General features: G+C 36.4%; 1 protein-coding gene across 1 annotated transcript in view; it reads right to left on the bottom strand.

The window, feature by feature from the left end:
• Window positions 1-2,694: 2,694 nt before the first annotated feature.
• The window catches only part of LOC148955969 (uncharacterized), a 38,034-nt gene continuing 17,149 nt past the window's right edge, over window positions 2,695-23,579 (bottom strand). The window contains exons 2-6 of the mRNA XM_089088234.1: window positions 14,404-14,501; window positions 12,385-12,619; window positions 10,693-10,962; window positions 6,726-6,907; window positions 2,695-4,112 (exon numbers count right to left, since the gene is read on the bottom strand). Of these exons, the coding sequence (XP_088944360.1) occupies window positions 4,029-4,112; window positions 6,726-6,907; window positions 10,693-10,962; window positions 12,385-12,619; window positions 14,404-14,501 (869 nt within the window). The 3' untranslated portion in view covers window positions 2,695-4,028. The remainder of the gene's footprint in view (window positions 4,113-6,725; window positions 6,908-10,692; window positions 10,963-12,384; window positions 12,620-14,403; window positions 14,502-23,579) is intronic.

The raw sequence follows: 23,579 nt of genomic DNA, 5'->3' as shown, positions 1-23,579 counted from the left end.
TTTCGGCCAACCGTCTAGGGCTAAACAGAAAGCAGGTCGTCCGCGGTTGGGAGGATGCCATAAAGAAAGGTTTAAGAGAAATGAGAACTTCCTTGGAGGGTGTAAAGAGAGAGGCTTTCAATAGATTGGGATGTAAAACGAGCGTGCGTTGGCCTCAGGCGGCTTGGTGCTGCGGTGAGTTGCTAGTAGTAGTAAATAACGTGAGCGGAATGTTAAATGTGCTGCTGGATCGTCAAGAAACAGAAATTGCAACGTAAAAATTTGGATTAAGTCGCGTCTTGATTTGTACTTTTAGCTAAAAGTTGGTTATTATGTCAAAATAAGTAGCCAATCAAAAAAAAAAAAAGGTACACTCGAAATAAGTTGAGTGGTTCTCCTCACACTCACCTAGGCGTGCATCGATCTTGACTCGGATAGCGCATCACAATTTCTGAATGTTCTTCGTTCCCAGGAAGGAGAACAAATCGTTTCCGATATTTTAATTTATTTTTTTCACGCCAATGAGTAAGGTAACATGTTAAAATAAGGAGGTACTTCAATTCCAGGATTCCTATTGGTTCGAGGCAAATTTCCACCAATAAAAGATTACTAAAAGCTACCAAATGATTTACAGTCTCATCTCTTACTTCAGGGTTTCCCAAAATATAAGGGGAGTAATTTCAGAAAACGGAAATTTCAAGATACAGGCTCCCAAACAATTCTTTCAGTTATAATTATACAAGATTAATTTACAATGGGAGTCATAAATTATTAATTAAAGGTGAGTACAACAAATTAAACTCGATATTATCTTTGTCAACACACCTTTAAAACTAATCAGATGAATAGACTAGATCTAGTCGAAGTGATAAATTTGCAAATTGTAAATAATATGAACATTTTAGGTGTGACTTTTAACTCAAAAATGTCATGGATAGATCATGCAAATAATAGTACTAAGAAGGTGAATATAGCTTTGCCTAATCGTGTTACAATTCGGCGATTAGGTTTTAGTCGTTTCACACTGATGAATTTTTATAAACTGCATCCCCAAAGTGGAAAACCCTGATCTTTACGAATTCTGTTCCTGATTCACACATGAGTCAGGGCTTGAAAGGTTATAGGTAACGTTAGGGTTTTATTATTCAGGTCATGTTAAAAGGGTATTGATTCACTGAGGTGTTAAACCCTTCATAAAAACATTAAACTGAGAACTTAGCTCAAGGGCGTTCATTCTTTTTTCTCTTCTGTTGCCCAAGTTATGACCCATAAAATATCATACAAAGCTTTAATAATACCTTCCGATAATATGAGATGCAACTTGTATTTTTAGGGCTTTTTTGCTTCCAATGAATTTCGTTCCCTTGAATTTCCAAGGACATCAAGAAACCCACCCCCCCCCACCCCACTTTCGAACCATCTTATATCTATTTAAACCTGGGAACTGCATTCTTTCAGTTAGTTGTTTCAGAATTATAATACTATAGTTCTTAATATAAAGAATTTTAATAATAAGGCAGTATGACGTTTTCAGTGTATTCATGCAAGTAAGTAAAATGAATTAGTTAAATTTTTTCCTACGGTAAAAATTGAAACAATAAAAATCGACTAATTGCCAAGGTCCTTAATGACTATATTGAAGTAAAAGATTTCCTTAAGCTGTTTGTTTACCCAAGATTAATTCTATTACATATTATGCAATCGGTAATTCATTTTGGTCATTTTAACTTATGTAATATTAAGTGGCAGTCGCTCTCTACAAGTCAATCATGTATTATAATTATCAACTTATTAATAAGCTGAAGAATCTATTTTGGTTTCAGCACGTTGACAGGCCTTTACAGGCTAGGAATTATGCAACTCCTATTTCAGACATAATTTTTACTAATTCTTTAAAAATTAATAAGGCTACAAATACTTTAATCTTATTTCACAGATGTATCTTCCTGTGTCTCCGAACTTATTTCAACTAAGATAAAATGTTCTCCGCCTTCACTTCTAGTTTTTATATTTTCACTGTATCCCCTACCTATGCTAATTATAATTTACTGCGTGACCTGTCTTTTGGCACCTGAACTTTTGACCGAGATTTGAGGACGCCTGGGACCTTGTTATTACCTGAATGGGAAGATGTCACCGATGCAACATTGCATTGGGACGATCGGAGAGCAGCGTTGCCGATGCTTCGAAATAAACTGTACCAGTTTTCCTACTAAATTTGCAAGAGCGGATCCAGGATTTTTGTTCGGGGGGGGGGGGGGGGGGGGTTACTAATTTTCGACTCGGTCAAAGATTTCGGGGGTTCAAACCGGGTACCCCCCCCTGGATACGGCCTTGTACATTTGTATCGCAAGAGGATAAATTGTCCCATCGGATGCGCCGCTAATGGCTCCGGAAGATCAAAGGTTTCTTTTTTAAACTAGGCGGATGCTACTACCAAAACGTGGATAACGGCATATAAATGCCTTGCATTAATCCTTGTTTATTTGTTAAGAAGAATTTCCCCAAAATTCCTAAATAAAAAATTGTCACGCCATTTTCTCTACTGTCTATTTTTAAGCCTTTAGGTTGAATTTTGTAAGTTTTGGACAAACCACTCCAAAATCCTTATGCAAAAGCTATGATCACTGTAGAAATATGAAAAATTAGAGTAAAGCGTAGTGAAAACCGCAGATAAGAAAAACCTATTCAATTCTTCTAAAATATACGACAATATAAGCAATTTGTACCATTTTTATTGCAAATGCACATGTTTTCAACAAAAAATCAGTGTACAAATATTATTAAAAATAACTGCCTAATCAAATACTGACCAAACAGGTAAGTAATTAAAAATAACATCGACAATAGTACCAGATTTTTGAACTTCACGTTACAGTAATTAGCCGAACTAATCAGTTCAACCAATTAAATGGTTGAAAAAAACATGTGCAATTACTCAATGGAGATGTTACTAGCAAAGCACACTCAGCCCCAACAGCAGTCTAGGGTAAACAACTGCTTATCAGACAAATATTCTTCAATATTTTAAAGAAAGTAGAAAAGCTAAGTCAATGAAACTTCCAAAAATCAGCTTGAAAAAAAAAAAACTTCATTAAAGTAGCTCTATTACATTCTAAAAGAGAGAAAATAGTGTCTGAAAAGCGACTGTGGACCCGGTGGAAGTGTGCTGAACATGCTTCTTTTCAAAAAACTGCTCACGTTTTCGAATCGACGCATCTCACCATCTAAATAACATCTTTAAAAATGTCAATAAATAGCGACGAAAACCACACTGCCGTTCCATCATAAACAACAAGTAGAACAATTCGGAATTGTATTTTTATATACATAAGACAGTGGAATAAAACTTTGAATGAATATTTCGACCCTATATCCAAGAGCCGTCCACAGCAAAACAAATATCAACCAGATTCCTGGTTGACTTCCCTTAGATAATGATGCTAAGACTGTTTTCAAAATATTTTAGTTTTAAATATTTTATTTTAATATGGGTTCTTTCATATTCTTTTTTTTTTAATTTGTTTTGCTGTGGACGACCCTGGAATATAGGGTCGAAATATTCATTCAAAGTTGCATTCCACTGTCTTATATATATAAAAACATTTCCTTATTGTTCTGCTTGTTGTTTAAAAATATCATTCACCAGTGCTGTCTGTGTCAAATTCTAAACGGAGGGCCGTTACATTTCCTAAAGGTGATTACATTGGATGTTTGAAAATATGACCCAAGAGAGGTTACACGAGTTTTGAAGCACACTCCTACAAATCGAGCCCGGCCCTCAAAAGCTCTGCTTACACACAATAAAACACTGGTTGAAATTCTCTAAGGTTGTGATGATGACATAGGGTCATGATACACTATAAAACAAAATCAACTGCTACACAATTCAATGATAGAATCAACACTATCAGATGATCAAAGATGAAACAGAGGCTCAAAAAACAACAAAGCAGATGGGGGGGAGAGGGTTGTTAAAGCAAGGATGACTAATCACTTATAATCCTATTCCAGAAGAACAATCAGGTCATCCTTATGCTATTAGCAGATTAAGCTGCAGTTTCGGCTGTTGTGACATTTTCAACCGGTTGTTGTTGCTGCTGCTGTTGAGGCGGTGCCTCGTTACCTTCAGCCTAAAACAGTAAAATAAGAACCTTAGAAGGTGTATAAACTAGATGGCATATGAATCCAAATAATGAAACCATACAGTAATTTAAAACTAAGGCTACAAAACTCTAGTGTAATGTCAGCAAAGTGGAATAGAAAATGAATAAATATAGACAAAAAGTTAAAAAAGAAAAAAAAACATATATATATAACACTACCATATATTCAGGGTGGATGTCCACCCTTTCCTTACCCCCGTTTTAAAGCTCAATTTTGAATTCAATTTAAAGCTCAGTTTTCAATTTATGAGCCCCCTCCTCTCTAAATTTGAGAAATAGATTTACAGCTGTTTAGAACGTCATAAATTTGGATTGAGCAAAGATATGATACGTGAGACTTTCCTTGTGCCTTAGTTGAGCAAAAGATCTAGTTTACGAGGTTTCACTATTATAATACACAGATTGTTAAGGTTAGTGACCTCTGAAAAATAAGGAGTAGAGGCAAGTGTTATAAAATGTCTTCCCAAGAGATAGATTAAGCCTCAGGATACAAAGGCGAAGGCTTAAATCACCATGCCAGTTACTATCCAATATGGCAAGAAGCCCCTAAATTTAGAAGCTTTTAAATATGTCAGACTGAGAACCTTATTCTTTTTAAACTCCGAACCAAATAAGAGTCGAATCGAATATTCACCAAGGTACACATTTGTTTGTTTTCTCTCTCCAAATTATTCCCTCCTTGCCACCCCCAAACGACGTCCCTGAGTTTCTCTATTAAACATTATGGTTCTTTCACTACTTGATTACTGATCAGAGCCTAATAGGCCTATTTAAAGAGAACAAAGCCTCTGGCAATAGACCTTTGAATGAAGCAGTAACTTAAAACACATTTTATTTGGTTAGCACTTTTGAATCGCTTGTTTGGGACCATGGCTTTTCTATTAAGGAATATCATAAATAAAATATTAGACATTTATAATATAAAAAGAAGAAAAGAAAAATGGCATACTGTTTATACTAATTACAGAATAGCAAAAAAAGATTGCAATTGGGTTCCTATAATCTAAAATACTAAACTACTGTATTTCTAGCCCACGATTATGGGAGAATCCTCTGTACTACTCTTAACATGAGATTTCGCTTTGGAACAATTAGAAAAGTATATATTAATATAAGGGAAGAGGAAATACAGCGGTATACAGTAGTATCGTCGTAGAATTCAGACAAGTAATTCGAGTACCACAAGGATTAAGCTTTTCTGTGTACCTAATTTTGTCCCCTCTACAGTTGTGAAAATATTTTTTAAATAACAATTTCTTTAAGGCATTGCCCCCCCCCCCCACACACACGCAAAAAAAGAGTATGGTATTCCTCAAAATAGAATCTAGGGCTTGCCTTTAAAATAAAAAGATTATTTGATTACAATCAAGAAAATATTAGTGCAAAAGTTTTCCCATAGGACATCTCCCTCCTCCAGGAAAGGAGCAGGTTCTCCTTCAAATAGGATACAACCATCTGGATAATTTCTAAGACCACAATGTTTAAGAGACAAAATAAGAAAAATTGTGAAGACGAAAAAACGAGGATCATTCCAGCCAGTGATATTGAAATTAACTGTTGGTTTTGTTTGTGATTGTTTGTAGCAAAATACTGATCACTAATTTTATTTTCCAGATTGACTCACAGGTTTGTAAGTAATATTCCAATTCTGGTTCTAGTCAATCAAGAATTGATCACTACAAGAATAGCATACAAATATCAGACACCAAATTTGTTCATAATTCTCATAATCACGAGCTTAAATCACCTACTAGAAGATGAAGATAACTTGACGTTTATATTCAAACTTCCAGCATAAATAACTACAAGATTTCGAAAATCATTGACGGCCTCTGGCGTCAATGAGTCTGCAAAATCCACCCTCGGTCATTTGAACAGTTGTAAACGCAGCAGCAGTGGTGGTTCTGGTTTCTCTTGCGCCCGGGGCAAAATTTTGATTAGCAAAATCCCTGTCTCCCATAAGGCAAAATTTTAGTATCAATTATAAATGGAAAGGCAATGTGGCCTAAGATAATATTTACAATGAATTCCTAATATAATACATGCGTCAAAAATGGGGGGGGGGGGTAAACTCGTAACCCCAATCAAATTGATCACCTTAATCCAGGAGACTTACGTTATTTTTACTGTCTTATCAAAAATTTCACCTGTTTTTAACATTTTCGTTTCAGCGTAAATAAAAAGGCAGTATGACCTAAGAAATTATTTACTGCAAATACCTAATATAATACATGCGTAAAGGGAGGAAAAAAAAGCTCATGACCCCGCTCACATTGGTCACCTAAGTCCAGGAGACGTTCACAATGCTTCATAGAGATACTTATCAAAAAACTACTCACGGATAGCAATCCAATCTCCAAGAAAACCTAACCGACAATACATCATCCTTAAACCCCCTGAAAGAGGAGTTTCAATCATTCAAAATAATTATTAAAAGGTGATACAATTATTACCACAACTGGCGGCCCCTCAGCGGCCGCCATTATTATTGGAGACACATTTTACTATAAAAAACCTACAAAGAATCCCTTTTGGTTATGAGCCTTTTTTATAAATATTTAATATTTTGTATGAACTAACCGCTTCAGGTGATTCATCCTCATAGCTTTTTTGGCCTCTTCCCCGGCCTCCTCTGCCACGACCACGGAATGGTCTGCGATAGCGTGGTCGCCTTGGTCGCCCTTCCCCACGTTCGTATACTTCTTCTTCACCTTCCTCGCCCTCTGATTTTCTAGGACGAGAGTAGTAGCCACCACGATAGCCTACAAGAAAAAAAAACTTTAATTACAATACATACATAAATAATATGGCTTTTACGGTTTTCATCAATAGCAAAGTTTTTTTTTTCTAAATTCGCGTACTTGGCCCGTTTCTTTGTAAAACAAAAGAAAAAAAATACGGACAACCAAGGACTACTGTATATTCCTGTAGAACTACTATTCGAAATAACGAATATTAATAACAAATTATTCCGATCTACAGACTACTATCTAATCTGTATATTTCTATTTTCCGTCCACTTATTACTGTAAATTATAACAGCCGACAGGCGTTAACAAACCTAGCGTTTACTCTTCTGTCTGGATTACAGGAAAACGGTGTTTTTTATTCGTAACTGAAAAAGGTTAGAAAGGATAGGAAGATATGTACGCAAACCAAAATTACGAGTATGGGAAGCTGCAGTGATGGCAGTGGCCACGTGAGCACTTAGAAAGATGGAGGATTCGTTATATGTTTTTCAGAGGAATTGTCTACGGATTGTTTTGGCTAGCCGTCTGACTAACCGTATCTCAACCGGGAAGCTGTACAAAAATGTGGTTCCATCCCACTTTATAGGGATATAATCAGAGAAAGGTTGAGACGGCTACGACAAATTCTGCGGACGAAGGATGCCAGATTGCCGAAGATCGTCCTTTTCGACCAACCGTCTAGGACCAACCAAAAAGGGCCGGAAAACGAGTCGTCCCCGAATCGTGTGGGAAGAGATCGTAAGGAAGGATCTAAAGGATATTAGAACTTCTTGGGAGGGTGTAAAGAGAGAGGCTTGGGATGTAAGAGAATCGTGCGTATTAAAAATTCAGTGATATCTTTTAATTAAGCGAACGAATTTGCAATAGAAAAACTTCTTTAAGCTTTATGTTCATTTCTGTTGATGCTTGAATTATGCACTTACCTTATTTTTGACAAGATTTTTAAGAAACTAAATTTCAGCTGGAGGGACGAGGTCTGGGAGGGGAGGGTTATAAATAGTAGCATTCATAAAAGATATACAAATTTAACAAGCAAATAAAGGACATATTTTCCCCATGATCAGGATACCCGAATAGCTTACCGTTAATAAAACTACTAGTGGGACTTTTTACAAGAATATCGAAAAAAGTTTAACTTAAAACTTCTTTCTTCAAACTTCAAAATACTTTATGACAGAAAGACCTCGTTACTAAAAAACTGTAGTTACAAAGATTGGTACTATATTTATGAATCTATTATAAAAAGGTGAGTTACAAGCCTAGTAAAAATTTCTTTCATTCAAGTCACTGTATTTATAATCCAGTTTTCCAAAAATGATCATTTCTACTCTCGTGAATTCTTTGGGGAAGAAACTTTAAGGAGGACCAGCAATTATTAGATCAAAATTGGAACACCAACCTCTCCACCAGCCTCAAAGAAAACCAACCTCAATTTTACTAACTTCAAATTCAAAAAAAACATTAACTCATCCCATAGATTTTGAATAAGTTTACCACCCACCCCTCAAATTTGCGTGAATTGACGCCACTACACTATTGAACAATGTAAACACATATTATATTAATTATGACCTGAGTACGAGAACGCTCAAATTTCCACCCTTATCTACCCCCGCCCCTCTAAAAAACGAAGAAAACTTAAGATAGTTAAGCATAATAAAATCATGACCCAAGCCACAATATGAATAATTGAATATTAAAATAACAAAATATGTAAAATAAATTAAAAAATGTATTAAGAAAACGCTGTAGAACTTCCTGCTAGAGCAGGAAAACTAATCATAGGTATATTTTAGGCCCCTAATTGCTCACACTGGCTTGTAAACAAATCTAAATTACCCTTGAATGGTAAAACATTTTTGTAATTTTTCTGGAATTACTCCCAACTTTTTCAAATGACTCTGGCCATTTTTTATTCTCTTTTTACTTGAGATAATAATAAAATTATTATAAGAATATCACAATCACAGCCCTGTCCGTATTTACAATATAATAAGAGGACTAAGTAAAAGCAATTATTTATTGATCCTTAAGGGGATTCGGTACCTTCAAGGATCACCCTATTTAGTCCATTATGACTTTATTAGTTTGTGTGGCCAGACCATTAAGAAATGATTGGGCGGTCTTGCCATAACTTGTAAAGCTTAGATAAGAGATCAAAAAAAAAAAAAAAAAAAAAAAAAATTCGTGGAAATATTAGAAAAACCATGGAACTTCTCTCGTTTTGTGTCACAGATAGGTATTCAGTGTGATTTTTTTTTTTAATTAAATTTTGTACTGGACCGGTGGTACCGATCTCCGTTTCAAGGCCCTTCAGCCAGAGTGCCAAGGGGGGAGGGGAGGGGGTAGGGAGCCAACCATCCTGTGCTTTTGCAAACCCTTCCTGCTTATCTTACTCAGATTTCTCCAGGTACCCATTTAGAGCTTGGTCAATACTACTGACCGTCATCAGTAGTAAAATACTGATGAGCCCAGACCGAAATATCTGGTATTTTTGTGAATTTCTATCAAGGTCTATTAAAAGGATTTTATCCCTATTTGAACTTGTATTTATCGTCATGCAAAGGCAGTGTGGTCTCCGAAATTATCTAGAGCTTGGTCGACTGTGGCTGAGCTTATAGAGTATACTACTGATCTCAAAACAAATAACGCCACACCAGGAATTAACCGGCCACACCCGTTGGACAAAGGATTCCAAATCTAGCGCAACAACCACCCGGATCGCAATCTGTTCAAACCTTTCACTTATTTACTCCTTCTTGATTAGTATTAGAAGTGGTTTCAAAATGATCGATAAATATGACGTTTATCGATCTAAAAGCGCCCGGATTTCAGAAAAATAAGGGCGTTTCTTATACCATTTTATTATGTATAAAATTTTCACTCAGTAAAACAAAAGATACCCAAAATATACTACTAATATCTCAAATCTGTCAGCATTAATTTTTTTGCCTAAATTCTCTCGCATTCATCACCATCTTAAAACAGAAACTAGCCTCATAGTTTTTTGCTTTCTTTTCAACAGTAAAGCTTAACACTCAAAAACCAGAACATACCGAGCAATTTTTCCTGCCTTTGAATTTAATGCCTGATATTGAATTATTTACACAATATATACAACCTATTATAAATAGTGCTTTGATAAACAATACGAAGAACCATATTCATGTTCTTATTTTACACCCCTCCCTTGATTTTGAAAAATACCTTTTTATGGGATGTTTTCCAGAAAAATGCCTTTTTTGCATTGTTTGAAACAAAACAAAAAAAAACAACAACAATGTAAGCTCCCACTCCGCCACCGCAGGAGCCTTTTATTATTTAACATTGAACAGATTTATTATTGAATAAGTGTATCTAAGAAAAGCTCAGGGAAAAAGCTAAGTATCTCCTGTTCGATATGAGCACATTTGAAAACACTTTAGGCACTACTGCTAGAAAAAATCTCCTGAAAAAATTAGGCCTTAAAATCCGCTTAAAAAAACAACTCACTTTTAGTACAGTTAAATACCAGCATCGAACATTTTTCTTACGCCAATCCCACAATTGCAAAACTTTAGTCGATTTCATCCTTAAATTGACTCGATTTAGAGAACTGTATTTAGTAATAATTATAAAAAAAGCATGTGCTTCCATTTAAATAAGCCCCTTTTTAACACATAAAATAGCTGTTTTTTAGATGAAAAATCCCTGAAAGCCGAGTATCTTTACTTGATTATCTTCATATAACTAATTAGAGATGAATTTCAAAATATAAACAGGATTTATAGCTATAACCAAAATGGCTTTGCACAAACCTCTTCGACCACGTCCTCTTCTGCGGCCTCGACCAACTGGACGGTCGTCTTCATCAAGTTGTTCCACTTCTCCATTCTCCTGAGCAGTTTCACTGAGTCGCGGGCGTCTGTAGTATCTTGGACCATAGCCACGACCAAATCCTCTTCCCCTACCGCGTCCACGTCCTCTGCCGCGCCCACGGCCTCTGTATCCCCCATCAGTACGACCGAATTCTTCAGCTTCTTCCCGCTGACCTTCCTCTCCTTCCTCGGACTGGCCTCCGTTTTCGGCTGAAAAAAGAAGAAGAATGATCAGCATCAATAAGTGATTCAATTTTACCAATATTTGACTTTACAAATATAATAATTAACATAATTCATTAACAACCTAGAGCCAAATAGCCAGTCTTGAAAAATTGTGACGAATTCTATAAAGTACTAATATAAAGTGGGCCCTATTTTACAAAGATTCGAATAAACAAATATGCTTCTTTATTTTCACTACATTTCTGACAACCACAAAATAAATCAACTCTTTGCAACTGTAGGTTGCATCTTGTCCTTTCCTCAGTAACCAAGCGTAGTCAAAAAACATTCTTAGACCACACTGGCTATACATGGCAAATGAAACTCAGAGAGGAGAGAAAGTAACAAAATGAAAAATAAAATCAAAAAGGGTGAAAAAACGAGGATTTTGTCAGCCAGTGGCGAATCACGAAGATGACAAAATATAAGCAAATATTTCGACAAGGACCTCCGCCAAGTCGTCCTCAGTGCTAAACAAAAAAGAAAAAAAAACACGAAAATCTAACCTTTCGAAGTTTACCCTACAAAGATAGAACATAGATAATTTCGGAGACCACACTGCCTTTCCATGACGATAAATAAAAGTTCAAATAGGGATAAAATCCTTTTAATAGACAGTGATGTAATAGAAATTCACAAAAAATACCAGATAGTTCGGTCACATATACAGGGACCGTCATCAGTAGTAAAACTCTGATGACGGTCAGATGACGGTCACTGTATATGTGACTGAAATATCTGGTATTTTTGTGAATTTCTATTTCACTGTCTATTAAAAGGATTTTATCCCTATTTGAACTTTTATTTAAAGACAGAACAGACACTTGACTATTGCAAGGCGAAAGATCCTTGCCCAATCATCTTGGTAAATTCATTTTCATTGATTCCTGCCTGGTTTTTATTCAGTGTCTGTTCTGTCTTTGTAGGGTAAACTTCGAAAGGTTAGATTTTCGTGTTTTTTTTGTTTAGCACTGAGGACGACTTGCTGGAGGTCCTTGTTAAAGTATTTGGTTAAATTTTGTCATTTTCGTGATTCGTCACTGGCTGACAAAATCCTCGTTTTTTCACCCTTTTTGATTTAATTTTTCATTTTGTTACTTTCTCTCCTCTCTGAGTTTCATTTGCCAAGCGTAGTCTTGTCAAGAAGCACAGTTGAGATCGTTTTTCGGGGGGGGGGGGGAGACCTCAAAATTATCTACAAGGATACACATTTAAATATACTTGAATAACGATCTTATTGGAGTAGCCAACCAAGAATAAAGAAGAAAAGATTATTAAAAGCCACAATGCCAACTTTTTTTTACGCATTCTCCCTTTTATTTCCCTTAATGTCTTGTAGCTGCGTCAGTAAAACCCTTCTTCCAACATTTAGTAACAAAAAAAAAAAAAAACCATATTTCTACTCACTGTCTCTTCTCATTGGTCGGGGTGGTCCTCCACGTCCTCTTCCACGGAACCCACGTCGACGGAATCCTGGGCGTTTATCGGCAGCATAAGGGGATCCTTTTACAGGCTCTCCATCTGGACCAGTAACATTGGCTGCCTCATTACCTTTTTCACCGACAACTACATCAAATTCAACAACCTCACCATCGCCAACAGAGCGAACTGCCTTTCGTGGGTTGTTGCGCGCAATAGCAGTCTAAAATGAGATAATCACGTGAGAGCACATATTTAATAGGGAAATTTTGCCCAGCATTTCCTCTTGAGCCAAGTGACGTTCGTCAATGAGTATTCCGTTTCTTCCCAAGCAGGATTTTTACACAAGTACAATAGAATCCTTTTTTAGTGATAACAATTTCTTTGCACAAAATTCTGAGATTGCTGTCGAATAAATTCTAAATTCCTGATATACCCAGTTTGTATATCAACTAAATGTTTTTATTGAGTATTTGCTTTGAGTATAGTTTTATATTTAGGTTTATCCATTTTGTTTTATAAGTGCCTACTAGCTAGGCTATAACTTATATTGATGCAGTTACACTAACAGACATTCATCAGATATTCAAGCAGGCATATTCCTAACTCAGGACTGACTCAGCTGTAATTACTTCGCCATTCTAAGAAAGACTAATTAAACATATTGCATTCTATTTCATTAACGTGTTGTATTAATACTTAAGAGTGAGGGGGAGGGGGACTAAAGTTTAATTTTGACCATTTTAAGGTGTTACTCTACTTTTACTTTCAAAACTAGCACATTATTTTGCTTTTATAACTCCCAAGTCAAAAAAAGAAAATTACATTTCTTTACTAGGAAGTATATGCAAAAACATTTTTTTTCTGCCTATACTTGGTAACAATTTGAATTTCCCTCATTTATCTGATTTAATAGTTGCAAATTTAATAGCATTTAAAAAAACAATTAATTCCCTTACAAAGCGACAGGAGAGTGAAATAGGTCATGAAAACTATCCATCCAGTCCAATTAAAAAATAAAGCAAGAGACAGACTTGCAGGGGCGGGGGGGCAGAGGGAGAAATTACCAAAGAGTACTGCACGAAAGAAACATTATGATACAAGAGGAAAGGGAAGAAGATTGAGAAACAGGAGAAATACCAAACTAAATCAAGCACTGGTTTACAATACAAAAAAAAACACCTTTTTTGAAGGAAAAAAGAATAATTTAGATTAAAACAGGCCAAGGCAGAATTCTAAAGTGTGATAGAACACACAGTGGCAATATTGGAACTAGATTAACTAATCTTAGAGTGACTAGTAATAGTAATATAAGCAGAAATATGATAGCACAGAAGCCAACAACTACTGGAATTTCAATATTATGGATATATCAAATCAGGGTTCCAATGTAATTCCACTTATTCAAATCAACCCTAGTGTAACTCAGTGGCTTCAACCTCCACGGAACTCAATCCCCTTGAGCCTAGTCGGTTGCAGGAGTTGAAATGAATGGGAGTTGAGTAAAACAGAAGTTAGAGCCCGGAAATTCTCCCACTGCTTGTTGACTCTACCCTGGGTTGTCCCTCCCAGTTAATCTTCCTCAATTAAATCTCAATCACACCATAGCCTGCAAATATCTTTTTTATGTCTGCTTCTTGCTTTGTGTATGAGTAACTAACTAAATGGCGAGGTGGTCACTTTTACTGATAGGCGAGAGATATTTTATCCTTTGGACTAGTGAAAGTCATTCACTAGTCAAATCATAAAAAAAAAAAAAAAAAAAGTTCAAGTATTGTTGGTTGCTGGCGGTGGCGAAAACGCATGGAAGGATCTATTGTTTATATCCAAGGTGCTTCAAATAGAAATAACTGACCAGAAGCAATTTTTTATAACATGACAACTATATTGAGCAGCACTTGGTCACCTGATGAACAATTAACTACCTCATTTAATTTTTATTATATTTAGGTGAGTAAATAAAAATTTTAGACTACACTAGAAAACCATTAAAACAGAAGTACTTACTTGGTGTACAAAAACGTCTTCTTTAGTGTCATCTCTGTTGATGAAGCCATACCCACTTTTCACATTGAACCATTTGACTTTACCAGTGACTTTGGTGGCTAAAAAAACATTGTGACATGGATTCATAAATTCCAAGAATTCCGAAGGGAAAAACAATCAGTTACTAGGAGCAAGTGTCATTTTTTTAGGGGGGGCACCATTTGAACCTATCTCCAAAAACCCTTTCCCCATATGCATATATAGCCTCTACTGATATATTTAAGATTTTTTGTTGGTGGCACATTGACCTTACAACTGATGACTTTTCGCAGTTAAAAAAAAATTAAGAACAATTCTTTATTAAACTACACTATCAAACACTACAGTTTTTGGCTACTCCTGATGAAAATTTCACAATTTCAATCAACACAAATTAAAATTTGGTATAAAAATAATTTATTTATTAGAACAAAAATGCAGCATCAATAGTGTTGCTGCAGGACCCATATAATAATAATAATAACAAAAAAGGAATATATTAAGATCTTGATGGAACTATTAACACAGCATGCAAAAAACTATTCATTGTCAACTTATTACCTTAAATCACACTTGTAAGTGATAAGGTAAAACTGCAAGAAATTATTTTGACACAGTAAATAATAATAATAATAAAAAGAAGGGGTGAAAATTCTAGTCTTACACCTTTTTGCTGTTTAGGAACATAGTTGATCTAGGTGAATGAAATTATCAGGGGTGAATCCACAGCTAAAAATTAACCCTGGGAAGGGATTAGTCTTTTAAGGCCAATTTGGGAGTCTTTTAAAACTGAATTCTGACAGATTTTTTTACCTTAATTTTGGGCTTTCAATCTTTTTTACACTGGCTTTGGAGAATACAATTCCTGTTGGGGCAACTTTGGACACTGGAAGAGGTCACACATTCTTGGCTCTCTCCAAGAAACAACTTGATGAATGTCATTGAAAGAAATCACCAATAAAAGTTAATAATCGAGTTATATATTTGTGTAAAAAGGAAATTTGTATTAGAAATTTGCCTTGTAGGGTTCAAAATCCTCAAAATGTACGGTTTCACCCCTTTCTCCCCTACATGGTTGTTTTTCTGAGACTGACCCCATCCCCTGCCCTGATAGTCCAATATATATATATATATATATATATATATATATATATATATATATATATATATATATATATATATATATATACTATTTAGTAGAATTTTAAGCACTACCAATTGTTTTCTTAAATTAGAAAATAGATTTACACATCTTTGACACTAAATAAATTGGGATTGACAAATGATGAGGCTATTTTTTTGTGCCTCATTGAGTTGGAGATCTATTTTGCAAAGTTTCAATTACATGACACATGGATTGTTAATGGTCATCAAATATCAGTGTTCTTTGGAGAAGAAGAAGAAGTGGAGGTATCTGAATCAAATATCTTCCAAGGGCATTATTAAGACTCTTGATGCATTCCTGTAAGTTTCATTCCCCTAAATCAACTGCTTTCCCAGAATAGCCAAAAGCCCCTAAACTAGAATTTTACCAAAAACAAGATTGGCTTAAAAAATGCCACAATGATAATTGGCATTGATTAGACATTTGTTGGGCTCTGCAATTTAATCCATCATTAGCAGCTACCATCAAGGTGTGTGCCAAGTCTACATTATACATACTCCAATCATATAAAGTGGAGGCTACAACATAACAGTAACTTCAGATTCAGTGTGGTCAGGTAGCATATCACAGCTAGTTTAGCTTCATCCAATGCCATCCACTATGATACAACTCATTGCAGCTGATCTTTAACTTTGCCAAGATGAAATAATTTGGTAGCTTATTGCTTTAAGCAGAATTCACTAGCGTGTCTAGCTAGAATCCCATGTCTAGACAGAATTCAATGTCTAGGCAATAACCATTCACAAGTAAAATTTGGTGCTTAGATAAAACTACAAATTTAGTTTCAAATTGTCATTTCTAGCCAATCAAGAGATCTTATGTCGGCAAAACCTTCAAAATTGCAATCCCTATTTTTACTGTCACAAGATAATGGATGAGATAAGCAAAACAATTGCCTTAGTGTGCTTCACTATTATAATAATAATAATAATAATATATTGCGAAAACAGGCTTGCGCCTCTATCTACAAAAATTTAAATAATCAAATGCTTTATCACTATAATGTTTGTCAATTTTGTTCTTAAATGTATTGACTGAATCTGAGTTAACAGTGTCTGATGGTAGTGCATTCCACTCGGAGACAATACGGTTGCTGAATGCCCATCTCCCAACATCTCTTCTGAAACGTTCTTCAGTTAGCTTAAACTCGTGACCTCTCAGGTTATTATTCTTGAATGTTATTATCTCTTCTGGAGGGATGTTGTCGTAGTATCTGTTGCATATTTTGGACACTTCAATAAGATCTCCTCTCAAAAATCGGTCTGAGAGGCTTGGAAGCGACAGTTTTTTCAAACGGTCTTGGTATGATAAGTCTCTAAGTGATGGAACAAATTTAGTAGCCCTCCTTTGGATTTTTTCTATTGCATTGCTGTCTTTTTGAAAAAATGGTCTGGTTGTTGTATGACCGTATTGGATCATTGGTCTCACTAATGATTTGAAGAGTATAGAAAACAGTGGAGTCAGTAAGAGAGAAATTTCTTCGAATAATTCCCAAGACTTGTGATGACTTAGAGATGATTGGCTCGTAGTGCTTGGGGAAAGTCATATCCCTGTCTATTGTCACTCCCAGGTCTCGAACTTCTTCTTGTATAGGTATCTGTTGTCCTTCAAAGCAGCAGTGCCGAGAAATGTGTTTTGGGCCTAGCTGAATGTGACTACTTTTTTCTGTATTCACTTCTATGCTCCTTTTTTTATCCATTCTGCTGTTTTGTTTGCTGTAGTATTTCTGTATCTTCAAGGCTTGTTATTGCGGGAAAGATTTTCGTGTCATCTGCATAAAGCAGTATCTCTGAATCTATGTTATTTGGGAGATCATTTATGTAAATATTGAATAGTAAAGGCCCCAGAACACTACCTTGAACCACTCCACTTGTGACTTTTGTCTCATTGCTGCTAAGATATCCCTCCAGTTTCACTCGCTGAGATCTTCCTTTCAGAAAGTTGAGAACCCACTTTAGAATAGCATCGCCAACACCGATAGACTGTAGTTTTCGAAGAAGTTGACTTTGTGAGACTTTATCAAAGGCTTTTCTGAGATCTAAGTATAAAATATCTATCTGCATCCCACTATCCATATATTTTCTCCAGGTGTTTGTAGCGACAAGTAGCTGGCTTTCTGCTGATCTTTTCTTGAGGAATCCAAACTGTGCGAGTGAAATGAGGCTCCTTTCGAGTAGGTACTGTAATATATTATCGTGAAGTAAAGATTCTAGTATTTTGCATGTGATACAGGTTAAATTGATAGGTCTGTAATTACTTGGATCTGATTTGCTTCCTTTTTTGAAGAGGGGTATCACTGTTGCTTGCTTCCATGTATCAGGCAGGTTCCCTGTTTGTAGCGACTTGACAAAAATGTAGTGCAATGGCGCTGCAATTTCTTGTGCCAGCACTTTAAGCACTCTAGGATGTAGGCCATCTGGACCTTCTGATTTGTAAGGGTTTAGATTTTTCAGTTTTTTGTAGACCATTTGTATTGTCAGTTCTATTTCTTCAAATTTGCCTGCGTCTAGTGGCTGACATTCCACTTGACTTTCATCTTTGTCCCTCTCTGTTGTGAAAACTGTGGAAAACTGCTGATTTAGTAGGTTGGCTTTAGCTATTGGGTCACTGATTGTTAAATTTGTTGCTGAGTTTCTAAGATCGGGACTAACCGGCTGTTCTTTTCTTTTTGAGTTCACGAAGTTCCAAAACGCCTTGGGGTTGATCTTTGAGTTTCTTCTTCTATTTAACAGTTTTCGGCTACTTTCCTCTCCTTTTCGCTTGCTTCTTGTCTAGTGGCTCTCCTGACTTTGTTGGCGATTCTGCGATAATTTCTACGATTACTTTCGGTATCAGTCTGCTTGAGCGTCTCCCAGGCTTGCCGCTTGGTTTTTATTAGGTCAAGGATGTCTCGTTTTAGAGGCGGTCGTTTAAAAATTTTGACTATTTGTTCATACTTCTTTTTGTGGTCTATTATTACGGATACAAACTTTCTGTACATGCCATCTACTAGATATGTGTTATTTAGTATTTCAGTCCAGTTGAAAACTTCTAGCTCCGTTCGCATGGTATTGTAATCACCTTTTGAATACATCCACCTCTCTTTTTTCTCATAGTTTTGCAACTTATAATCACCTCTAAGTAAATTGTAGCGTGGTCCGATTTTCCAACAGGAGGACCTATAGTAAGCTCTTTTATTAGTTCCGTATTACTGCATAGGACTAGGTCCAGTAGCGTTGGCTTGTCGCTTCCTCGGATTCTTGTTGGTTTTTTAATAAACTGTTCTAGGTAATTATCGTTCACTGTCTTCAGAAATTCCCTCTGTGAGGGTGACCCACTATGCTCTAGGAGGTGTGGAAGGTCCCAATCTATGTTAGGGTAATTGAAATCTCCAATTATGAGAGTTGGTTCTGTTAATCTTTGACATATAGCGTGAATATCTTTAAAGAGTACTGGGTCATTCACGGCTGCGCTGTTTGGACTTCTATATATTAAAGCCAAATTTAGAGTTGCTTGGTTTGTGTTTGATATCTGAAGCCAAATAATTTCCTGTCCATTTGTTTTTGATGACACTTTCTGGATTGATAAATTTTATAATGCGTAGCAAATAATTACCCGACCTTCTTCTTGATCTATGTTCAAGGTGTTGCTTTTGTAGCCGTTGATGGCCAACTCTGGTAAAGTTGGGAGATATCGACAGTGTTTAGGCTTAGCTTCGACCGCTGCTACTATGTCTGGGTTCTTTGCTGCCATTTCTACTTTTAATTCTGATAATTTGTTTGGTAGTGAATCAGCATTTAAATATAATATCTTTAGTGTTTTTACTTTAGTAGCTTTTTTGTTAAGCTTGAAGGATGGTGGCATTTGTTTGGCTTTGGTTATTCTACTTCATATTTGTCGTTGCTCTTCGTTGGAGTCTTTACCTCGCTTCCAATGGCTCTGCATCTCCATTTGACGATCACACTGGGTGCGGGTATTCCTCTTCTGTTGTCTCTTCACGGCGAGCATTTGTCTCTGCATGGGCGTGAGATCTGGGTTTATATATACTTTGGTACGAGTTTCTTCATTTGATGATTTTCTTAGATTTGGAGCTGTCCTCAGGATTGTTTGCCTTTTCATCTCAAGCTCTTGTGATTTTTTTAGCTTAACTAACAAAGTGCGTGGACTACCATCTTCTTTTCGTCTTCCAATCCGGGCAGTTTCTAGTATCTCCCCTTCAGTGATATTTGCCCCGAGCTCGTTTTCTTGAGTCAATTTGACAACCTGTGTAATGTCATTGACAGCAGTAGATTCAGGCAGCCCCATGACCACAAAATTCATCTTTTTCTGTTCTCTCAATTCCTTTTCTACTTCTACCTGAATAATTGCATTTATTGTCGGCTGGATATCATGAGGTGAGGGTTTTTCACCATGATTCGAAGGTGTTGCCTCATGAGGTCTGTGAGGTTGAGCTTCTGTTAGCTGTCACACTTGAAGCTGTAGAAGTGCTACTTTTCGTTTGGAGCAGGAGAGGCATTCGTATTTAAACAGGAGACACTCGCTGTCTTCTCTCTTCATGACCAGCACGAGATCTGCATTTATACCTCGGCAAGCGGCATGTTCCCACTCGTTGCAGAGAAAACAGAGGAAAGAGGTGGTAGTGTCAACATCTTTGTGAGAGTAGCCGCATTCTGTGTTGTTATCTGGGAAACTAGTGACCAAAGGAATCTCTTTGGGCTCCGTAGGCTGGCTTACCGAGGGACCTTGACTTTTGGTGGATTCTTCTCTCGGAGTCCCTCTAGTATTTTGTGCTTTTGGTGGAGGAGTTGCTTTATATTGGTCGTTGCTAGAAGATTTGCAACTATAGCATTGCCATTGTCCTCGGAGTTTGTCAGCAGCTTCCTTATTATACGCGAAACCTGCGCAACCAAAGTGGAGCCATTTTAAGCAGTCTTGGCACTGAATTCCTCCTTGAGCTCTTGTTACATTTTTCTTGCACCGTGGGCAGAGTTCTACCATATCTATGTTATTTATTTTGGTAAAGATTTTGTCAGCAAAACCTTCAGTTCAATTTGGCAACACCGGCGTTACAAGCTTTAAAGATTTAACGGTAGATAAGACCCGTGGGAAGTACAACACACGAATCACCTTATCCCAGCAGTTTAAGGATAAAAAATCCCGCTAGTACTGTACGGCCTCTTGAATGTTCGTTGTTGCTCACTTCTGCACAGGCTATCTCCGAAAAATGCAGCCCGAATTTTATCGCCGAAAATGGCAAAATATACTGTCTAAATTTGGCAGCTATGCAATATTTGGCAACTATGTAACTTCACTTATTCAGAAGAAACAGTGATGGCAACAAAGATGGCGCTATACGAAAATAGCAGAATAGATGGCGTGCCAGTCTATATAAGAAAAAAGAAGATGGTGCTGTTGAGAATACCCAGAGAGAAATACCTATACTAAGAATTATAGAAGGTCCCTCAAATACTACTCAACTAAAAATCTAGAATTAGAGTGTAGAAATCAGTATGGAAATAACCTTAAAGTAATGCAGAAGCTTTATCCCATTAAGGGCAATTTTAAATTAAAAGTTTAAAAATGTAAACAAAAATGATGAAAATAGTGGAACTTGACACATTCTGATTGGCTGTAATCGAAAATCCTAGACATGTCTCAATGTCTAGCCAATCACCTTGTCTAGCGTGTCTAGCTAAGCGCCGAATTTTACTTGTGAACAGTTGTTGCCTAGACATTGAATTCTGGCTAGACACACTTGTGAATGCTGCTTTATCATTCTATGAGAGTAGTGCTTCCTGATACTCTACAACTATCACCAAGTATAAATTGCGTGAGCAGAGGCCTCATTAACCAAAATGTTTGGACTGGCAAGGAAATTTGGAATGGGGAGGGGCTAACAGACTTTACCAGTTGGGTGGTTAGATAGTATATGCAATCAAATTTGGCTTAGCTTAGGGACTGTTCTGCCTAGGCATAAGTTCAGGAAAAGCTAACTCTCAAGCAAAACCTTAGAGGACTGGTATTTTTATGCAGAATCTTTGATGTCCAATAAGAAATGACGCAATAGAAATGGGATTTTCAAGTGTAATCAAGATGTGCTGTGATCAACACCTTAAAGTGCTGAATTACTAACCTGCATTTTAAGTGCAGATAGACAGCATCTCAAAATAATTTTAAGTGCAGATAGACAGCAGCTCAAAATAATTTTATAGTATCAAAGCTACAATGATACAGTTGTATTTTTAACACTTGTATAGACCAAATCATTTTCTATTTATACTTTTTCAGAGCAAAGAACACACGCCATAAAGCAATCAAACCCCTTCTTGTGCAAGCTTGACTGGCAAATTTGTGTTCTGTTTGGACTTTCTGAGCAGGTTACTCAAAAGTTTGTTAATATATGTGTACCTGAAATCACGGGTGCAGCCAGTGCAGCTTAGGTTATGCTGACAAAATCATCCAGTGTGCCAACAGATGCCAATACAGAAGCTAAATCACATTTACATTAAGATCATTTTCACAGTCACATTAAGATCATGGGTGCAAACACTTTGGACTACAGCTCATCATAAGCCTTTTCAGGAATGCATAAAAATGATGTCATTTTCCCTGGTTGATAGATGATTTTTTAATTAGAATCAAGTTGTCATCAATCCATGGCTAATTGGAGAAAAAGCCAAGGCAGTTGGTAGCCTGAGTGAGAGGCACAGCTGGCATAAGCCCTTTTCAGGAATATATAAAAATGATGTTATTTTCCCTTGTTAATAGATAGTCTATCATCCATCCATCCATCTTGGGACAGGTAAAGTAAAGGAAAAGCAAAGTTTCAATGCTCGAAACACTTTCTTTAAGCCTTATGTTGCGTGTAGATCTATTTCTGAAAATTTCACTTTTATATCACAAAGTTTGAAGTCCTTCCACAGGCCAGGGGCCTTTGGAAGGAGGAAGAGGTTTAGTTAGATGCTTGAGGGGGCTTTTGATAAGGATGGCAGTTTCTAATTGCGTCTCTAAGTACAATTGAAAACTTCCAAGCATGTAGTGGGTCTATTTGACTTTTATGTCTTTGCAGCAAGACTGTCTGCTTTTTCTTTATAGTGGATGCCTATATGGCTAGGAATATGCTGGAAAGACACTGCTATGTCAATCTTGGATAAAGAATCAAGAAGTTCTTGTATCTCCTGCAAATCAGTGTCCTTTGTGTTCCAGGTTAGAGTTTTTATTAGTTTGAGAGTCATCTGAGAATTCAAGAAAATTGCTACTTTTATGTAAATGGGAAGGTATATTTTTGACTGCCTCCAGCAATTCAACTGTCAAAACTGAAGAGTCTAGTGGAAGAGACCTTTAAATGGCCAGAGACGTGTGTGGGATTATTGCTGCTGTGGCAGATTTGTTCCATACTGGAGATCCATCAGTATAAAACATGTAGATGATCTATGAAATCTGTAGCTTTTTTTCTAAAAAATTCAGCCTTAATTAATTGATGTGGAACGTGCTGTTTTTTTTCCTGTATAAGCTCAAGGCTGACATTTGGTGAGCAAAACTTCCATGGAGGCGGGAACCTACAAAAATCAACCTGAATTTTATCCACAGACCAGTTTTAGACATAGTACTGAAAAAGCTTGCCAAGATGCCATCCCAATTAGATTCTGCTGCCATGACAAAGAGTGAAAATAGGGTACCTCTCCCCATAAGCTTGAATCCTTGTATAACATTTGACAGTGGCTTTGGCTATTCTCTTGCTTCAGTTCTCATTCAGCATCCGCCAGTGAAGGTCACATATATTTTATAAAGGATTAAAGAGTGACACAATTTTGTAATGGATTAAATCTTACGCAATTACCTGAGTGCACTTAAATATCGGAGATTGGAGTTTTTGACTGGATCGGTGACGTCACTGTTTAGTTACACACCTGAATTTTGAAGATTGCTTATAATTTGAATTGTTTGGATACTTGTGTATTTAAAAAAAAATTATTATCTGAGTTAATAATCTTAAATGGAATAAGGTGTGTTT

This window comes from Artemia sp. Qi Xiang Cuo, chromosome 1, assembly GCF_049724085.1.
Source record: "Artemia sp. Qi Xiang Cuo chromosome 1, ASM4972408v1, whole genome shotgun sequence".
Lineage (NCBI taxonomy): Eukaryota > Metazoa > Arthropoda > Branchiopoda > Anostraca > Artemiidae > Artemia > Artemia sp. Qi Xiang Cuo.
The sequence above is the reverse complement of the archived record's forward strand: the minus strand, read 5'-3'. Positions and strand labels throughout refer to the sequence as shown.